This window comes from Lupinus angustifolius, chromosome LG20 (assembly GCF_001865875.1).
Source record: "Lupinus angustifolius cultivar Tanjil chromosome LG20, LupAngTanjil_v1.0, whole genome shotgun sequence".
Classification (NCBI taxonomy): Eukaryota; Viridiplantae; Streptophyta; class Magnoliopsida; order Fabales; family Fabaceae; genus Lupinus; species Lupinus angustifolius.
In genome coordinates this window covers 2,440,739-2,458,423 of record NC_032028.1, presented here as the reverse complement: position 1 = coordinate 2,458,423, position 17,685 = coordinate 2,440,739, and the positions used below count along the sequence as shown (strand labels likewise).

The following is a 17,685-nucleotide window of genomic DNA, read 5'->3' as shown; positions in this document are numbered from 1 at the left end:
GCTGCATGTCTAAATTTTCAAAATATTGACCTTGTTATCTTATTTGCATCTATAACATGTGCTTGTTCAAGAGGAAGAGACTCTGATACCCTTAAGCATGTGATTCATGATATGGAAAAGTGTGTAAAGATCATCAATTTCTCTGTTAATTTTTTCTTAAATTTCTTATCTGCTGTCTTGTAAGGGCTTCCAGCTAAGGTGTTCGACAATATCTCAGAAATATTAGGTTCATATATTTATTGTGGGAGAGGAAAATAAAAATAATATCATGATAGGTAATAATAAATGAAAGTCGTTTAATCAAAGATGCAAACGACCAATGAAGAAAAGTTAACAACTTGGCAGAGATGAGAATAAATAGACATGGTTTGGAGGAGGGTCCATACTTGAATATTAGGATAATTGGTGTAGTCTGAATTACATGTTTCCATGATGAGCATAACAAAGATCAAGGCTTTCAGTGGTGTAGCTCAATAACCACTCTGGTAAAAAAAGCTATTTGTTACTTTAATCAACCCCTATGCTTTCCCTTATCTAAATTATCCATCGAGATGGAAGCATATATATGAATCACTAAAATATACTCCATACATGATTTTACATTAGTGCTGATCAAACATTGTCACAAATACCAGAATAAATACGACCTTATAATCATTTGTTCACTGATTTCAAAACTACCAACAACAACTACAAGCAGAATCACTATCAACAGTTTTGTCCAGGAATCAGTTCCAGTTTGCTTTTCCATTTGAGTTCTGCCCTCTACTATCAGATGATGAACCTTGGCCAAGATAGCTCGACCTCTTCTTTTTATGAGTATTCCAGGATAATATGGGCTGATTCAAACCACTTCCTCTGACATCATCGTACGCATGAGAACTTCTTCCTTCAGGCTTGAGTCTCTTTGAAGCATGCGTCGCATGAAAACTATCGTCACTTGTTCTCTCATCTGCCACAGGGTCATTTTCAGTCCTTAACTCTGAAAACCTTTCTTCTGCCCCCGAATTATCACTGGCTTGTGCAACGGTGTCAGATCGGTATTGATCTCTTCTTTTCCCTTTACTCGAAAGAGTTGATATGTCTACCCCACTTTCCACAGCCTTTGCCCATTGTAGATCACTTAATGTATCTGCATATACCACGTCTTTTCTTTTCCGCTTTCCAGTAACACTAGTACTGTTGAAAGCTTTGGCCTTATCATCCTTATTGAGTGGAGAGTACACCCAATCTGGCAACTCATGCTCTTCCAAGAGCCGAGTTCTGTAATTCTCCTTTTGCCTTCTTTCTTCATCCATTTTCTCAAACAGCCAAAATTCCTCTTCTGATCGGGCTGCAAGGCGGTTAATTTCTCTCTCACTAGGTACATCATTCCCAAGTGAGCTTGAACCTCTACGCAAAATCTCCTCTAACATTTCTCTTCTGTCCTGGGCTGCACAAATAAGAATAACTCAGGTTCAAAAGTTTACATTTTTTAGCAAATATGACCTAAGGAGACTGACATGTTAGATTAGCATGGCGACATGGAAAAATTTGAAGATTCACATTAAAATATTAAGGATAATTTGTCCATAAGAATATTAATCACATTAGAATATCAAGGATAATTTTTCAACATGCAAAAGAAATGTTATCCACTTTCCCCCCCCCAAAGATAGCTATTACTAAAAGATATTCTCAGGACTTATCACAAGTATCAAGAACTACAAACCTGTCGAGGTTGTGTTGAAAAGTCCTGCCTGAATGACTTTGGCATCAATGCCCATCTTTTGTTTTGCACGCTCTAAAATCACCTCTTCAATTGATCCCACACTAACCAACACAAATACCCTAACTTCCTTTTTTTGTCCAATACGATGTGCTCGATCCTCGGCTTGTTGATCCATTTGGGGATTCCAATCGCTGTCAAATATTATAACAGTGTCTGCTGTTTGCAAGTTCAAACCAAGACCTCCAGCACGGGTGCTCAAGAGAAACATAAAGTATGGGGAGTCAGGAGCATTAAATTTCTTTAACAGAGTGCCTCTTTCCTCAGTTTTTGTTGAACCATCGAGTCTAAGATACTTAAAATCATGAAGTCGCAAATAAATTTCGAGAACGTCCATGAGTCGAGTCATTTGTGAGAAAAGGAGGACCCTGTGGCCTGCTCTGCGAAGTTTCGGGAGCAGACGGTCAAGAAGTTCAAACTTGCCTGATGCCCTGACAATCTCTTCTTTACGCCTATACATATCGTAATCTCCAACGAAGAGGTAGGGATGGTTACAGCATTTTCTAAGTTGCATTGTTAAGTTCTGTAGACTTTTTGATTTTCCAGAACCTACAAATTGTTACATATTTTAGTAAAAAGTTTGTAAACCAACTTCTAAAAAATCAGGTAAGCATACAAGGATCTAAAAATCAATTGATATTACAAAGATTTTTTAAATGAAAGGAAGACACATGACACGAACAGCAGGTGATTGAAAATCATATTTTAACCTAACAAATAGTCATATTTTGCCAATCCATAACAGAGTTGCTTTAAGGAATGGATCCTCTACTGTATTTTCTTGTCAAAGGATATAATCATGTGGAGGAGAGAGACAGAGAGATTATAAAACAAATTTCACGAATGTTTACTGTGCCAACTAATAAAATCTGTGTCTATCTCTCTCCCAAATGAAGAAAATGACACAAGAGGATCCATTCTCAGTGCAACTGGTAAGAAATGGACCATCTCATGTGAGATATGACAATAACATGTGATGATAGGCTCAAAGACTTTCACATATTTTGACAGGGTTGCACCACTGCTGTCCACTTTAGTCTTTTTATGGAAAAAACATTACATAACAACCATTGTCTAAGCGATGCGAGCTGGGAATAAAAACAACAAAAGTATTTCAGGTAAAAAATGCATTTTTATGAGGTTAAAGTGAGAAGTGAGTTGAAAGATAATTGGAAGACAATAAGTAGATACAAACCATTGTCTAAGCCAACTCTGCCTACATCCGTAACTTGTTGATAATATACTTTCTGCCAGGCTGACATATCACATTTGAGTATGACCTGAGATTTCTGAGGAAGATATTTTTCCACCTCATCTTTTTTCCTTCTTAATATGAAGGGCCTTATCACCTATGCGAATGAAATGCATCAGAAGTTAAAAAGAGCAGGAAAACTTGAAACTAGAAGACAGAAACCCACCTGATGTAGACGCCGAATGATCAATAGTTGTTCTTCATCTGAAAGAGAGACATCAACTCGGTCTGAAAAGGGGGCATTAAACCAGTCCTCAAAATTCTGAACTGAGTTGAAAATGTTCGGAAGGAGAAAATTAAGCAGGGACCACAGTTCCTGCAAACTGTTCTGAATTGGGGTACCAGTCAACAGAAGTCTGCGCTGGATGTGATAGCTGCACACAAGTATAAATTAGAGAACAGAAGAGCTCAACCACCAGAAGGGTGGTACCACACTGTCATATGCTGACTATTGACGGTTCTGACTGTACTATTCACACATTTTAAAACATATTCCACTTTGCTTTCATCATATATTTTCTTTAGTTCAGTACAGCTATCAGGCTGTCAAGCATTTTTCTAAATAAAATAGAAGAATCCCATAAAAAAAGTTTAGGGAAGTAAACATTAAAAATCAGTGTGTCAACAGGATTGGTCATATCGAATCATACCCTCCAGAGTCCAGGGTTCTTGCTAGAGCAGACTCGTGATTCTTCAATCGATGTCCTTCATCCACAATCAAGTAGTGCCAATGAATTCTCTTGAGAAATGCTTTATCTCTCATTATAAGATCATAGTGTGTTAACAGAACATTAAACTTCCCCTCCCCTGACAATTCTTCCTTCATTGCTTTCCTCTCTTCAAGCCGTCCATCATAAAGAATGGCTTTAATTCTGAATAAGAAAAAAAATCAAAAGTGAATATGATGTGCAGAATTCACACATACAGAGAAAATTCTCTCCCCTCCCCGCCAGGAGTACAGGGGAGGAAATAATGTACAATGCCTGCGCTGAACATACGTCGGAACCCATGTTGCGAATTCATGGACCCAATTTGGCAGAACAGCCTTTGGAGCAACAATCAAGTGGGGACCTGCCACACCCTTGTATTCAATAAGATATGCTATCAGCGAAATAGTTTGTATGGTCTTCCCAAGCCCCATTTCATCAGCCAAAATTCCATTTAAGTTGTTGTTAAACAAAGAAAGCATCCACTGGAGTCCTTCTATCTGGTATTGTCTTAACTCTCCACCTTGAAGAATAGATGGTTGCTCAGTTACCTGTAAATAATTTTTTGTTATAATTCTGGGACACGACATTCCAGAAGCAACTAATGAAGAATGCTTTTTTTCCCTCTAGATAAAAGAATAAACTGAATAAGACAAAGATAACAGATTTCAATGAACTTGGAGCATAAGGAATCCCTCCTAAATATCAATGGAACAAGGCTGTCAAACTCTCCACATATCTGTAATGACCCCCTCCTCTTAAAAAGACCATGCCATTTACACCAAATAGAAACCAAACATTATCTCAAACCAGCTGTTACAGAAAATGTCTAATAGGGAAAATTTTAATAGAGCCAACAATTTGTGAAGAAAAACTTCAGCGCATTTTTAGTCTGGAAAATGCATTAAGTGACTCAAGGTACCTACCTTCTCTTGAATTGAATGTATGGCAGAATTATATTGCCGCTGACCTTCAAGTAAATCACTAGAATCATCATTATGATCAGAATCTACCACATCTTCATCTACAGGAGATTCCTTAGAAATTCCATTCTTTGAAGCGTCTGGCTCAGGTAAATCAGCTTCAGAATCTTCCAAGGGTTCAATACCATCTGAACGTTTGGAGTCCTTTTGACGTTGAACAGCTGCTCCTAAATTTACAAGTAGTTTATTTGTTTCTTCAAGAAGCAAAGTTAATCTTTCATTCTTGCTCTCTTTCACCATTCTCATGTAAGCTTCTTGATCATCAGCCTTTAAGGCTTGGAATCTCAATTTTTCTGCTCGCGATGCCCTTTGTCTTTGTCTTCCATGCCATGCCTGCAAAGTTATTTATGAAAATTCATAAGCCATACTCAATCAATGATAAATTATCTTTCAACCCACAAAGAACAAAAATATTATTTAAATCACATATAAACTATCTAGAAAATTAAAAAGGCACTCAAATTCTAATATTCTCCATCATATTTTGCAAATAAACAAAGTTCTCATAAGAAAGAGTAAAAGCTCCATGCAGCCAGTAAAGGCATTAACCATTGAGGAATATATAACCTCTATTATTGAAAGAACATAGACATTCACTTTAGAGTTGAAAATACTCTGATTATATTTACATTAAAATTCTTGAAATTTAACTCTGCACGACTGCAACCCATTTTTATCTCCTTTTTTTCATAACCACTTCTCCTTCAAAATTCGTCATGCACATAAACATTTGTCACTAACATTTTCAACTCATGTCCTTTCTTCTTCTTTGAGAACTATCTTCGACTTATCTCTCATCTATCCACATCATTGAACTGTGTTTCACCACTACAGTACTACCTCAACGAAATCTAACACGTAAGATCCACCTTGCTGATTTGGAATTAACATTCAGAGGAGTTTCAAAATCCATTTGGTCCAGAATAGAAGCACAAGGAATCGAGAACAATCTAGGAGAGACTAAGGGAGGGAGGGAGAGAGAGAGCTACATCAAATATGCAAGTGGCACTCATTTAATCAAATTCACTGGGTTAAATTGAATAAAAAGCTCTTTTAAGCCCATACATAAGTTATACATGCATACCTTCAATTACCTAATTCTCTTAGAGAAGTTAAGAAGAACTTCTAATTCTAACAGGATAAAAGATGTGTACAAAATTATAAAACTGTTTCCCACATAAATGTACACAGTTTGTACAAATGAAATATAGGAGAAGAATCAGCCTACCTGGACACCGTCATTCCTCTGTTTTCTACGCTTCAAAGAAGCTTGGATTTGTAATTGGAACTCACGGACGGTATTAAGTATTTCTGCAAAAAATCTTCTTTTTCTAGTCTCTATTTGATTTTTTTCCTCCTCTTCTAATCTTGATAATCTCTGCATGTAATATGATTGTATGAGTTAAGCAGTACAGAGAAATTCATTACATATTCAGATACTGTAAAGTAATGCACAGACCATGAAAAAGAAAAGGACCACTACACTATATATTTGGTATCAACATGTGTGTATGTCATGTTGTCCATTTTCCTTCCTTTAAAGAAAGAGTTGATGAAGAACTTCCTAAGTACGAAATGTTGAATGAAGAAAGACTGTTGCATCCTTTCTATGCCTTACAATCAGATAATAATGGATTTTTCTATCCAAAGCATAAGAGAAACCATCATAGGAGCTTAAGACCAATTAAAGGACTCGATCAATAAGTGAAGGGAAGTAATTGATGAATAAAAATATAAATCACCTCAGCATCCCGTTTCTTCCTCAGTTGATCATCTGCATCCATAGCAAATGGATCTCCAACACCATACAGTGGACGTTGCAACCGCATCATGCCCCAATCAAATAACTGTTTGTCGGGATATGCACATTTCACATTGAGCCAGTATTCAGAACTCACCTCAGACCGAATTTTAGACTGCAACTCTGCTAGCTGCCAGAAAAGAGGTCCTTGCCAACAAGGACAGAATTCATGTCATTTCTCAGTAGAGTGATCCAAACGAACATAAAAAAAATCAAATAATGTCCACACTAGAAGTTATTCTGCTGTTCCTTTCATATAATAATGAGTAAACTACAAAGATTATGCATCTGTAGGAAGATTGTTGTATTATACTAGTCAAACTTGGTCATACTTTGGGGGCAACACAAAAAAAAAAACAGAATAACAGCTATCTGTTTTATATCTCAGACAGAAAGCAATTTTGTCTACCATCTAACATAATAGCAAAACCTACTTACGAAATTATTTCATCTCCAAAAAGGGAAAGACAATTATGTGCCATACAAATAGTATAAACAATTAAGCGACCGATTTGTGAAAGTTAGACATGACCTGAAGTTCACTAACCATTAAAATTAGACATGACTCACAATACACTAATCATTGAAGAAAGATTCAGGGATCAGTTTCACCTTTAGTCCATAAAGTTCAAGCAGGCATTTTGTCTGCAGATCTTCTCCCCTGCTTGAAGGCAATTCTGGTTCAAAACAGTAAGAATTCTTCAGAAAAATAGTCAAGAATCCTACATACAGATCATTCTCACTAAATGGATATGTTCATGGGAGAGACAGCATGTTAGATATCTACTTGGTTTCAGACTGTGAACTTGGTTTTGAAAGGATACTTCGTCCAATTATTAGACCAAAAAGCTTATCAAAAGATAAGTGGATTAGGAGAAATATAAATTTGTCTCGGGGTGCCTGATACAGCTGCATAGGCATTGAAGTGGACTGAGTCTGAGTTGCTCGACGATGCAGAGAAGCGGCCATTTCTCCTTGGAATAGCTGATGCACTGAAGCAACTGATTCAACCGTGTGATTAAAATTCTGAATTTGACTAAATTATTCTCTCTTAAAACACTCAATAGCCACTTGGCATCAAATCTAAAGGTATTTATATCAAACTGAATTATGGTTAGTACAATCAAGCTTGTAAAAATTATCTATTACAATGTTGAGGTAAACCATTAATGCAATTGGTTGTGGAATAATTGTTGTTTTGCTCAAGAAGTTAATATATAATCAACTTTCAAACCTTAAACTTTTTAAACTATACTATCTTCCAATATTGAGTTGATTTCTTTATACCATAACGGCCAACTCACATGAGAAACAGACTTAAACATAAGAAGCTAAAAAGATCTGATTTTGACCAAATTAAATCAGACAATTAAAACTCATAATGGTTCAATGGTAAAATCCCCCGTAAGAGTGAGTCTGCTGATGCTCCCAATTGCCTATCCACTCTCCTCATTAATCATTCATTATTTAATGAAAATATGAGAAAAGTTATGATTGGCTTTTAGGGAGTATGGATAGGCAATTAAGAATGCTAGTAGCCTCAGCCTCCTCTTAATGAGACCGATGACTGCAATGAATGGTTGCTTGGAAGGTGGATGGAGCAGAAAAGGAATCAATATTCGGTGATGGTGACTTGAGATGGGGAATGTTGGTGCAGCAGCTGGTCGTGGACAGCCTGGAAAATATACTAAGCAAGAGGTCAATATACGGGAAAGAGTGGATAAAAAATTTGAAGACTACAAATCTAGTGATGGAAATCAGAGAAGTAATTATAAAAATGAGATATAGAGATATGCTGGTGACTTGCTCTCTAAGGAGTTGGGACATAATAGACTTAGGAGAGTTGTTGTCTTATTTAGTCATGTGTCATTATGACTTAACTAGCATTTAGTTGGGTTTGAAGTGATATTATTATGTTTCTATTATGTCTGTTATATTCCAGCTTAAAACAAGTAGGCGTTAAGTGAGAAGGCAAACAAGTATATAAGCCACACTTTGGGGATTGAGGTAGGCGATGTAGGACATCTGACACAAGTTTGCCGAACCAAGCTATACACAAAGGAAAGGATGGAAATTCTGGAACAACAGAGATGTACTAGAGGCTCTAATACGTACTCGAAACTGAATAATGAATGAGATGGTTCGTACATGTACTTATAGACATCGTAACAGAATTGATCACCTAAAGTTTAGTAAGAATAAGCTAACTAAGGAAACTAATATACAACATGATCATGACATCATGTCAAATCAGAATAATATCACTATGGTAATTTCTGATAAATATCTCAACTTTGTGTATTGCCAATATGCCATTATTTAATCTGCATTTAAATCTTATGTTTTAGATGGCTTTTTGTTATAACAATCATTTTATTTTATTTTTTAAATATTCACATCATTACAATGATAAGGCCACATTGCCTCAAAGTGGGGTAGCTCGAGGGCTTGCTTGCCACGTCAACCCACTTTTCGCCTCTTAGCAACACAAATATAAACAAGTAATCAATATCACCCTTTACTACATAATTTTTGAAATGTATACTGCCATAACTCTAGTTGCTTCAGTATATGGCCTTGCACAAGCTATGCCTGAAAAGATTATAAGTAGTGTAACTACATTATACAAGCATATCAATCCACAAGGGCGGCCCAGTGCACGAGGCTTCCACCTAGTAGGGTATGGGGAGGGTAAATGTGCATAGCCTTACACTTGTAAGTGAAGAGACTATTTCCAGGATTTAAACTCCTGACCTCCAGGCCGCAAGGCAAACAACCTCACCATTGTGATGAGGCTCCTCCTCATGCAAGCATATCAATCAATGGTAATAAAATGAAGTAAGCATATACAAATTAAACCAAAATTATATGCCATGCTTACATTGAGACAAGCATAAACAATATAAATATATAATACACAAGGAGACATTTCCATTGTACTAATTTTTTTAACCTTCAAGTTGTTTTAGTCGACGTTGAATCTGACTTTGATAACGGTTTTCCCTTGCTTTCGCCAATTTGATACCTGACGCACAATTTGGGCGTTGCTTCGATAGTGCATCTTGAAGATCTGTCATTAAATCTTCTTTAGAATCCCCTTCTTTGTCCTGCATAATGATTAATGAACAATAGAAACACCATTGTACTATTTTGATCAGAACTTTTAGACTATTTGCAAAAATTGTTGTGGCACACAAGTGATAAATGATAGTCTAGGGTCAAACAACAATAGAGTGTGCAGTTAGGTAGATAACAACACTAAGTGTAGTTGAATATGCAGGGAACAAAATGATTCAGAGTATATTCCCTGTACCTTTTCAAGACAGGTTTACACAAAACCCATCCAAAATAAATTATAATTGAAAAAATCCAAATTAAAATAAGTGCTTTTATATAAGTTTATAACAGGCTCAACTCTTGAACGTTGGAAGTTTTGTATCCATGCACATAACAGAGAGAGAAAATTCCCATCATGCTTCATGAAAACTTATAATGTTTACACACGTGTACCAAACTCTACGGAATTTTACCATATGATATCATTGAATACAGGTTCAAGTTGTCAAACATCACAAGCTTTGTTACATTGACAGAATACCTCCTTCCTCTTTTTGCAAATTAAGTTTAAATCAATAACTTAATCCCAAGCTGATTAAAACTCAAAGTTGTAACCTTAGCATGGAAACCGAAAAGATAATTAAACTTGTAGGAATACAAGTCATGAGAGCTGAGAGTGCTAGCTGGCAATTGCATTAGAAAAAGGCATCCAGGTGCATGAGCCTCCCACCTAGTAGGGTCTAGGAAAGTATATATATGCAGCCTTAAACTCGCGAAAGAAGATTTGTTTTCAGGATTTGAATCACGACCTCCAGGTCAGAAAGCAAGCAATTGCATGAGTTAGAGTCCAAAAAGGACAAGGTGAGGAAACGTACTTATCCATGGAATTGGAACAGCAAAACAATACGCCAGCTACAACATACATCACCAAAAAACAGCATACCATATGAACATTAAATCCACCGAGTCGGTCACTAAAATAAACCAAAACAAAAATTCCTGAAACTTCTACAAGTAACATGGCCCAAAAAGTGATGGGAAATTAGGTGAGTTCAGGGAAAAGTAGAAATAAAAAATGAATCTTGAAGAGAACCCAACTGCTCACAAACATTAAAATTAAGCAGAAATTGAAATCATGAAGTAAAGAGGCACTATATCAAGAAGTGATAACGGAAATTCGCGAAATTCACAGAAAAAAGAGAACTTGAAGAAGACCCATTAGCCAAAAACAAAGAGAAAGATAAAAATAAGCATAGAAATCAAAATTAAGAAGAAAAGGAGGTACATTGAGTTGTGGGTTATGATAGATATCGTTAACAGAGTTAAGTAGATGAGGTGGAAGAGGGAGATTGCGAGAAAGAAAATTGACAGCAGAGATGAGAGTCTTGGCATCATGGGCATAACCATTGTTGTTGTTGTTGTTGTTGCCATGGTCTTGGTCTTGTTGCTGGATGAACATGGCGGGAGGGACAGCGTGGCAAGGGTCCCTTTTTATTGTTTCTTAATATTTGATTTGAAATGAAATGGAGAAATTGAAGGGAGTGAGAGAAAGAAAGAAAGAGTAGTAATTTGTGTTTTGTTATCGATAGTTAGTAGTTTGGTGAAGCGAAAGACCAAACCCTTTCTCTCTTCTCTTCTCTTCGGCGCATTACTACTGATTCATTGCGATCCCTCTTTTATTTATACCTAGCTATTTTATATCTTTTTACACATCTCTTCTTATATTACACACTAGCCAATGATACATTATTATTTTATTATATTATTTAATTTGTATAGATTTTATTTCGAGAATTAGAATTTTTTTATATTAGGTATATTTTATATTATAATTTTTTTGTATTGAATATACTTTATACTATAATTTTTTTTATGATTAATATGTATGTGGTAGTAGATTCATATTTTACCTTTATAAATGGTATAAATATACATATTTAATGTAGATTGCATTTACAAATTATATGTACTTAATTACATATGATTATAATACACGAGATTAAATGTGAAAGGAAAAGGCTAACTCATCAAAAGAAGTGATAAACTCTAGTTCCTTTCTTGCAATATATTTTTTATATTGTTTTTGGATAATATGTTGTTTTAGTTTAATGTTGATAGGTCAATATAATATTTTTATATCGTGGATGGAGATTAATAATTAGATGACATAAATTTATATTGTTGTATCTTACTCATACTAATTATTTATATTTTTATCTTATATAATTTTTTTTTATCCAACTAAAGTTAAATTTATGAATAATAATAAATTGTTTATATTTTTTTACTTTATACCTATATATATAGGTTTTACTTATATCAATATTAATTTATAAAATAAGCTTATTAAATTGAAATTTTTTATTTATTAAGGGATGCATGATAAAATAAGTATATATAAATTTTTACACTAACAATGCATAAATATTATACTCTTTATTATGATACAAAAAAAATTTACGTACAAATTTTTATCTCATTATCATTACACCAAATCAATATCCAGTTGATATATTTTTTTCATCTATCCCAACTTGCAATGTCGCGGCTACATTTATATTCTATCCCACTTTTCCTTCATAAATCCAATAGCAAAAACATGTGGCCTTTAATAACTATATCATATAAAAATGCAAGCTTATATCAGTTGCATTGGAAAAGACACTTCTCGCAACTTACTCGACTTTTCAGACAAATATCATTTGATTATGCATGCATATATGAACATGCCACTTACACATAAACCCTTCTTGCCTTTTTTTAAGGTAACCCTTTTTGTTTAAACTATGCACTTGTACCTTCAAAAAACCTTAACACGGTCGTACACAACGTTACCGTACACATAGCTAGGTCATACAAAATTACTTTATACATGTAATTCCTTCAGATGCAATAGCATCGAATAGAGTGATAGCAATTTACACATTCTTGGTAAATAGAGTACCAGAATTTCCCAAAGAGTCTTGATGCAGAACCTGCAATGGCGTTAAATCGTGACGTGGGTATACTCATTTACTGCAATTGTGAAAAATTGCAGAAAATGTGAGAAAATTACGGCCACAATTGTGATTAGAGGCTGCAATCTAAAACCAGGGGCCAGGTTGGGATGAGACAGAGGGGAAATATTTAATTCTGGCTTCGAAATATTGCCTGCGTCTTAGTTTCAGCCATAGTTTGGAGAATCAATGTCAGAACTAATACAAAAATGTTGATAAGAAAACAACTACCCATGAGAAAAATGCTAAATCAATATTAGACTACCACAATATTCAACTCTGCAATGTTCGGCTTATAGGTTCTTGGAAGTACTGAAGAGAGATTAAAATAGCCTCCTATACAAAAAGATGAAATTTTAGCAATGACAAAACTAGATAGACAATAATTTAATACGAACAAATTGTCTAGGGAAAGATTACGAAGATGGTACCTCTGTTCGAATTGTTCGGCTCCCCTGATGTGAACATGTATTTAAGTATATGTTAAATGCATCCCCTGCTTTCTTTCCCTGTATTTGTTTTGGGTGAGCGAGAATATATGTATGTAGTAGTCAGTACCACAGTTCTTACTCTAATCAGAGAAAAATGGCTATGATAAATACTACATCTAGATTATGAGGATTAAGGATTGATTGTTGTTGCTTTATAGATTATGATGATTAAGGTTTGGTTGTTGTTGTTTTATAGATTATGAGGATATCCAAAATTGCTTAATATTACAATTTATGTGAACATGGTTAAGAGGCTTGAATTAGAATGAAATTAGGACACAGATCTAACATAACAAGAGAAGCTAAGAAAGAAAAACGACTCAGAAAGCCCATATACGTTGAACAAAACTCTTAATTATACTCAGGAATATTAAAGAATTATAAGTTTTCCACTTCTGATCAGTATATCAAACAGAAATGCAGCAACAGGAAAAGGCATGTAGCCAAATATTATGGCATATTTACGGAATCTCCTAATGGCATTAAAAAATAGACCAAATTTCGATGACCTTTAAATAACTAATTGAAGGATGCATTTACCTTCAAGCTTTCATCTTCTTCTATACTCTCTTCCAACCCAGCCAGTCCACCAAAGGCAATCAATAAATGTCTACAAATTTAGTGAAACAGACCATTAATCAATCACATTCAGACAAAAATACCTTGCATCACCAAAGCATTTTTTATAAAGAAAACATCATATTAAAAATTGAGTGTGGAAGTGAAGCTCAAAATTAGTAGAAAATACAAAGAAAAGAAAATGTAAACAAAGAAATCCTTTATATCTCAGTGTTCAGTTACATTTAAGTTGCAAAAGTCCATATTATGATAATAAGAACATTTTCACAACAGGCCAAAGGGCAAACTCCCAACACACAACTGTGTAGAACTCCCTAGTCCGTGTCTGACCATATTCTTTTTCAAGCAAAGCTACACAAATAACGAAGTCATTAATGGCTGATGTTGAGCCTTTTACTTCAAATAACTTTATTCCCTTGGGTACTCTTGGGAGCATGCAATAGTTTGCAATCCATTCAATGTGAACACTTATCGTTTTAAATTGGTAGGAGGGAGACAAGGAAAGCAATGGCTTTCCAAGCCCATCTGTCAAAAACTAGAACTGCTAAGGTCTAATCACTTATGTGGCAACATAAATAAAGGTTGAAATCAGCAGTGAAGTAATTTAACACTAAGAACTTCGTAGCCAATCAAGAGTACCTGAAACAGGGTATTTCAAGATCAGATGACTTAATAATCTGGCCATGCTCAGAGGTCCCAATTATGTAATCATAGCCACCCTGTCATAATAACAAATCAGTAGAAGAAAGGACTGAGTATAATATGGATAATAAAATGCAGACTGCCTGTATGTGCATGTTTGGGAGGAGGGAAGGTACCTTGTATGCACAATCCTTAAATACCGAGCTAATATTATGTGCATAACGCACTTGATATCCCCAATACATTCCTTCTTCTCTTGGCTTGGATGATGAGACAACTTGGCGTGGTAAATCTAGATGAAGTACGACAGAGTTGAATATATTTAGCTGTCATCTTTCAACAATCTGTATGGCTACACCACCTCAATAATCACCTCAATCTCTACTTTTCTCTTGCAATAAATGTAATTTCTTCATGATAGCTTAATGAGTAATCAAGTTGTGATGATTCCTTTTAGGTTCATAACAATAGCTTATGCAAGTACAGTAGAGAAACAATTCTTTCAAATTGACAGTTTTTGGCTGAAATGAATATAACAAATTTCTACATTTTTTCAAGTATACCTAAGAGGGATTTGAAAGGACACCCAAGAAGTGATAGAGGCATCCCGTGCTATGGTTGCAGGAAGAGATCCTACTGACCATGTAGCAGAAACTTGAAATAAAAAAGAACTTGCAAAAATTCTTGAATGGATTTTAATTGTTAAAAATATCTTTCGTAGCAAAAAGGAACCAGAGTAGTCAATAGTCAATACCACACTGTTAGGTCTATTAACTATGAATGTCTTAAATTAAGTATCTTTTGCATTTTGAATTCATTATGCGTGTATTATAATTTATTTGTACTGTACTCTCTTTTTGTAGTATGATTTATTCTGTCCTCTAACATTGGTATAGCATAAACTCTATCCACTATACTGCTATAGAATTTTTGGGGTCGGCTACTCCATGCCACGATCCAGGATTGACTACTATAAAAAGAACCCTACGTTACAATCATGTGTTAGCACAAGGCACACAAAATATGAATGCTTCAAGCTGATAAGTGTGTATAGAATGGAAGGGCAGCAGAACCTACTTCGGACTGGAAGAGGGGCAATAAGACATGACATTATGACAAACAGAAAACAGTGAAGTTTGCACAACCTAAGCATAGTACTGTTTATTGCTAACATCACAGGGCACAATTTAGATTATAAAAGATGTGTAACATCTTAAGCAGGACTGAACAAAAAAGATAGCAAAGTTTAACTCGTTACCAGAATCCAAATTGCGGTTTGTACCCATGGCAACAGTAACTCTTCTTCCTGGTTCAAGTATTTGATCCACTAAAACATGCTGCACATGTTGTGTACTCGATCAGATTATACCTTTATATTCAAGCCTACTTAATATCATGTTAGTTAACACTGAACAGGGTATAGTTGACAACACATTAAGCATATATCATGATTATTTTTATTTTTAAACAAAAAGCAAAAAGTTTAAGCTTCAAGCCAAGTAAACTATGTCATGTATAACCATACCTTTGCTAAACCAACATCAACTAGTGTTGCACCAGAGTTTGAATCTCTATCTTTTAATGTGACACCTATGAAGTTATTGCAATATATCAAAACTTGGCCAAAGTAATCATGGAGTAAAACAACAAACATGTAGTAGCAACGCGTGCCACAAGTATTTCTGCTTTAACAGTTATTTTCATAAAAGAACAAATTTAATAAATGTGAAGAAAAAATATCAAATAAAGAGGATAAGATGTCCTTTTAAGTCTTAAGAAAGGCACAAGATTAGACTCACAGAGAGAGTAACAAATATGTTTTGCCAATAGAATAAAGGTCACCACATATAACCAAACATAACAATGACCAACCATTATCCCACCAGGTGAAGTCAAATAGTGGATCAATCGACACCATTTGACTCCACCAAAAACAAATATTAGGGAAGGCCCATCTTAATGGTTTGTCCTAAAGCTTTATTAGATTTTCCACTGCCTCTTTTAACTTAACCTTCTTCCATTTGATCAGCTTTTCTCACGCAAGCCTCACTTCTAACACAAGCAAACCATCTTAGATGAGTTCCTATTATAAATATACCATGATCAAATCTAGAAAGAAAAATGTGGCTCTTAGGGTGAAGCAAGTTTTATATTGCAATAGATTGCACATTCATACTACACAACACCATTTGGATTTTGGAGTACTAAATTGATGAAATACTTGGTACTGAATATTAAGGTTCTAAATTAGCAGTTGCAATCTGTCCTATGCACCGGTATATGCATGTGTAATAGGCTAATATCTTCGCGACAAAAACCAACCCAGAAGGATGAAATTTAAGTCATTCTTTGATTGAAAAAATATTTACGAGAAAAACACTTTTCATCTGTACAATAAATAACATATGGAACTCTACAGGAATGTTAAGGGCTACCTTCCCGATATGAACCCCACTCATGTTTGCGCAAATGGTGTGGAGCATCAAGGGGTGGCAACAATCCCTGCAAACAAATAATTATAGTTAAGCATGAGCATGGACAAAAAGCGGGAAAAAAAAACTATAACAAACTTTAGAAATGTGAATCGAAAGAAGCATTGTAGTGAATTGGTCGAACCACAAATCTGAGGTTGTTGTGCATTGGGAAGAGAGCCTTCCTCAAATACTGAGGGGTCTCAAGATACTGCAAGACTCGTATAAAAAAAGCTGCACTACTTTCATCATCTGAATTATTCACCCTTGAATCTTGTCCTGGGATACTTTTATTATCAAATACAACCACCTTTGTACATAAATAAATAACAATCACCAAACACATATCAAATAATTGTACACCATTCAATGCAATAATGTAAAAAAAAAGTAATATAGCATAAGTAACCTCGTTGATTCGAAAAATAGTAGCAGCACGAGCGATTTGACCAGCTAACTGAAAATGAAAAATGAGGAAATATAAAATAATAACAATAATATGAAGAATTGTGTTGAGAATGAAGATAATTTAAGGGTAGGGTACCCTAGTAGCGAGTTCAAGGGTAGGAACGTTATCAATGATGGAAGCAGCGACAGCTATGCTAACTGTGGGTATCTCGTTTTGGTTCTTCTTCTTCTTCTTTTCCTTCTTCTTCACATTTTGAGATTCGTCGCTATTATCATTCGTGGCTAATAATTCCACTTCGGATTCTGCATCTGTTTCTCTTCTCTTCTTGTTCTTCTTCCCCATTTCGACTTTTGAGGGAACAGGGTTTAGGGAACTTGTTTACACTTTTATTCACCTTTTTCTAAATTTATTTATAATTACTTTTTCATCCTTGTAAAAACACTTTATTTTTAAATAGGTCTTTATGATTTAGCGATTTTTAGTGAAGTCCTTGCACTTTTAAAAAATTGCTAAATAGATCCTCATTTTT

At 35.0% G+C, this 17,685-nt stretch overlaps 2 protein-coding genes across 4 annotated transcripts; both read right to left on the bottom strand.

Annotated features, from left to right (window-relative positions):
- LOC109336140 (probable ATP-dependent DNA helicase CHR12) lies at positions 532-11,236 on the bottom strand. 2 transcript variants are annotated; one of them, XM_019572546.1, is made up of 12 exons: positions 10,854-11,236; positions 9,465-9,618; positions 7,124-7,188; positions 6,453-6,641; positions 5,939-6,088; positions 4,654-5,043; positions 4,019-4,278; positions 3,671-3,892; positions 3,187-3,394; positions 2,964-3,117; positions 1,712-2,317; positions 532-1,432 (listed from the first exon to the last, which is right to left on the bottom strand). In XM_019572546.1, the coding sequence occupies exons 1-12, from the start codon at positions 11,025-11,027 to the stop codon at positions 729-731; spliced, it is 3,276 nt and encodes a 1,091-aa protein (XP_019428091.1). In that variant the 5' UTR covers positions 11,028-11,236; the 3' UTR covers positions 532-728. The 2 variants fall into 2 exon arrangements, with proteins under 2 accessions (XP_019428091.1, XP_019428092.1); XM_019572547.1 differs by lacking the exons at positions 9,465-9,618; positions 10,854-11,236 and having other exon boundaries at positions 6,453-6,658; positions 7,124-7,173.
- On the bottom strand, positions 12,298-17,526 carry LOC109336141 (putative methyltransferase C9orf114 homolog). 2 transcript variants are annotated; one of them, XM_019572549.1, is made up of 12 exons: positions 17,292-17,526; positions 17,157-17,204; positions 16,893-17,057; positions 16,712-16,778; positions 15,802-15,866; positions 15,535-15,613; positions 14,453-14,568; positions 14,274-14,353; positions 13,596-13,665; positions 12,996-13,073; positions 12,830-12,900; positions 12,298-12,543 (listed from the first exon to the last, which is right to left on the bottom strand). In XM_019572549.1, the coding sequence occupies exons 1-11, from the start codon at positions 17,496-17,498 to the stop codon at positions 12,838-12,840; spliced, it is 1,038 nt and encodes a 345-aa protein (XP_019428094.1). In that variant the 5' UTR covers positions 17,499-17,526; the 3' UTR covers positions 12,298-12,543; positions 12,830-12,837. The 2 variants fall into 2 exon arrangements, with proteins under 2 accessions (XP_019428094.1, XP_019428093.1); XM_019572548.1 differs by lacking the exon at positions 12,298-12,543 and having other exon boundaries at positions 12,674-12,900.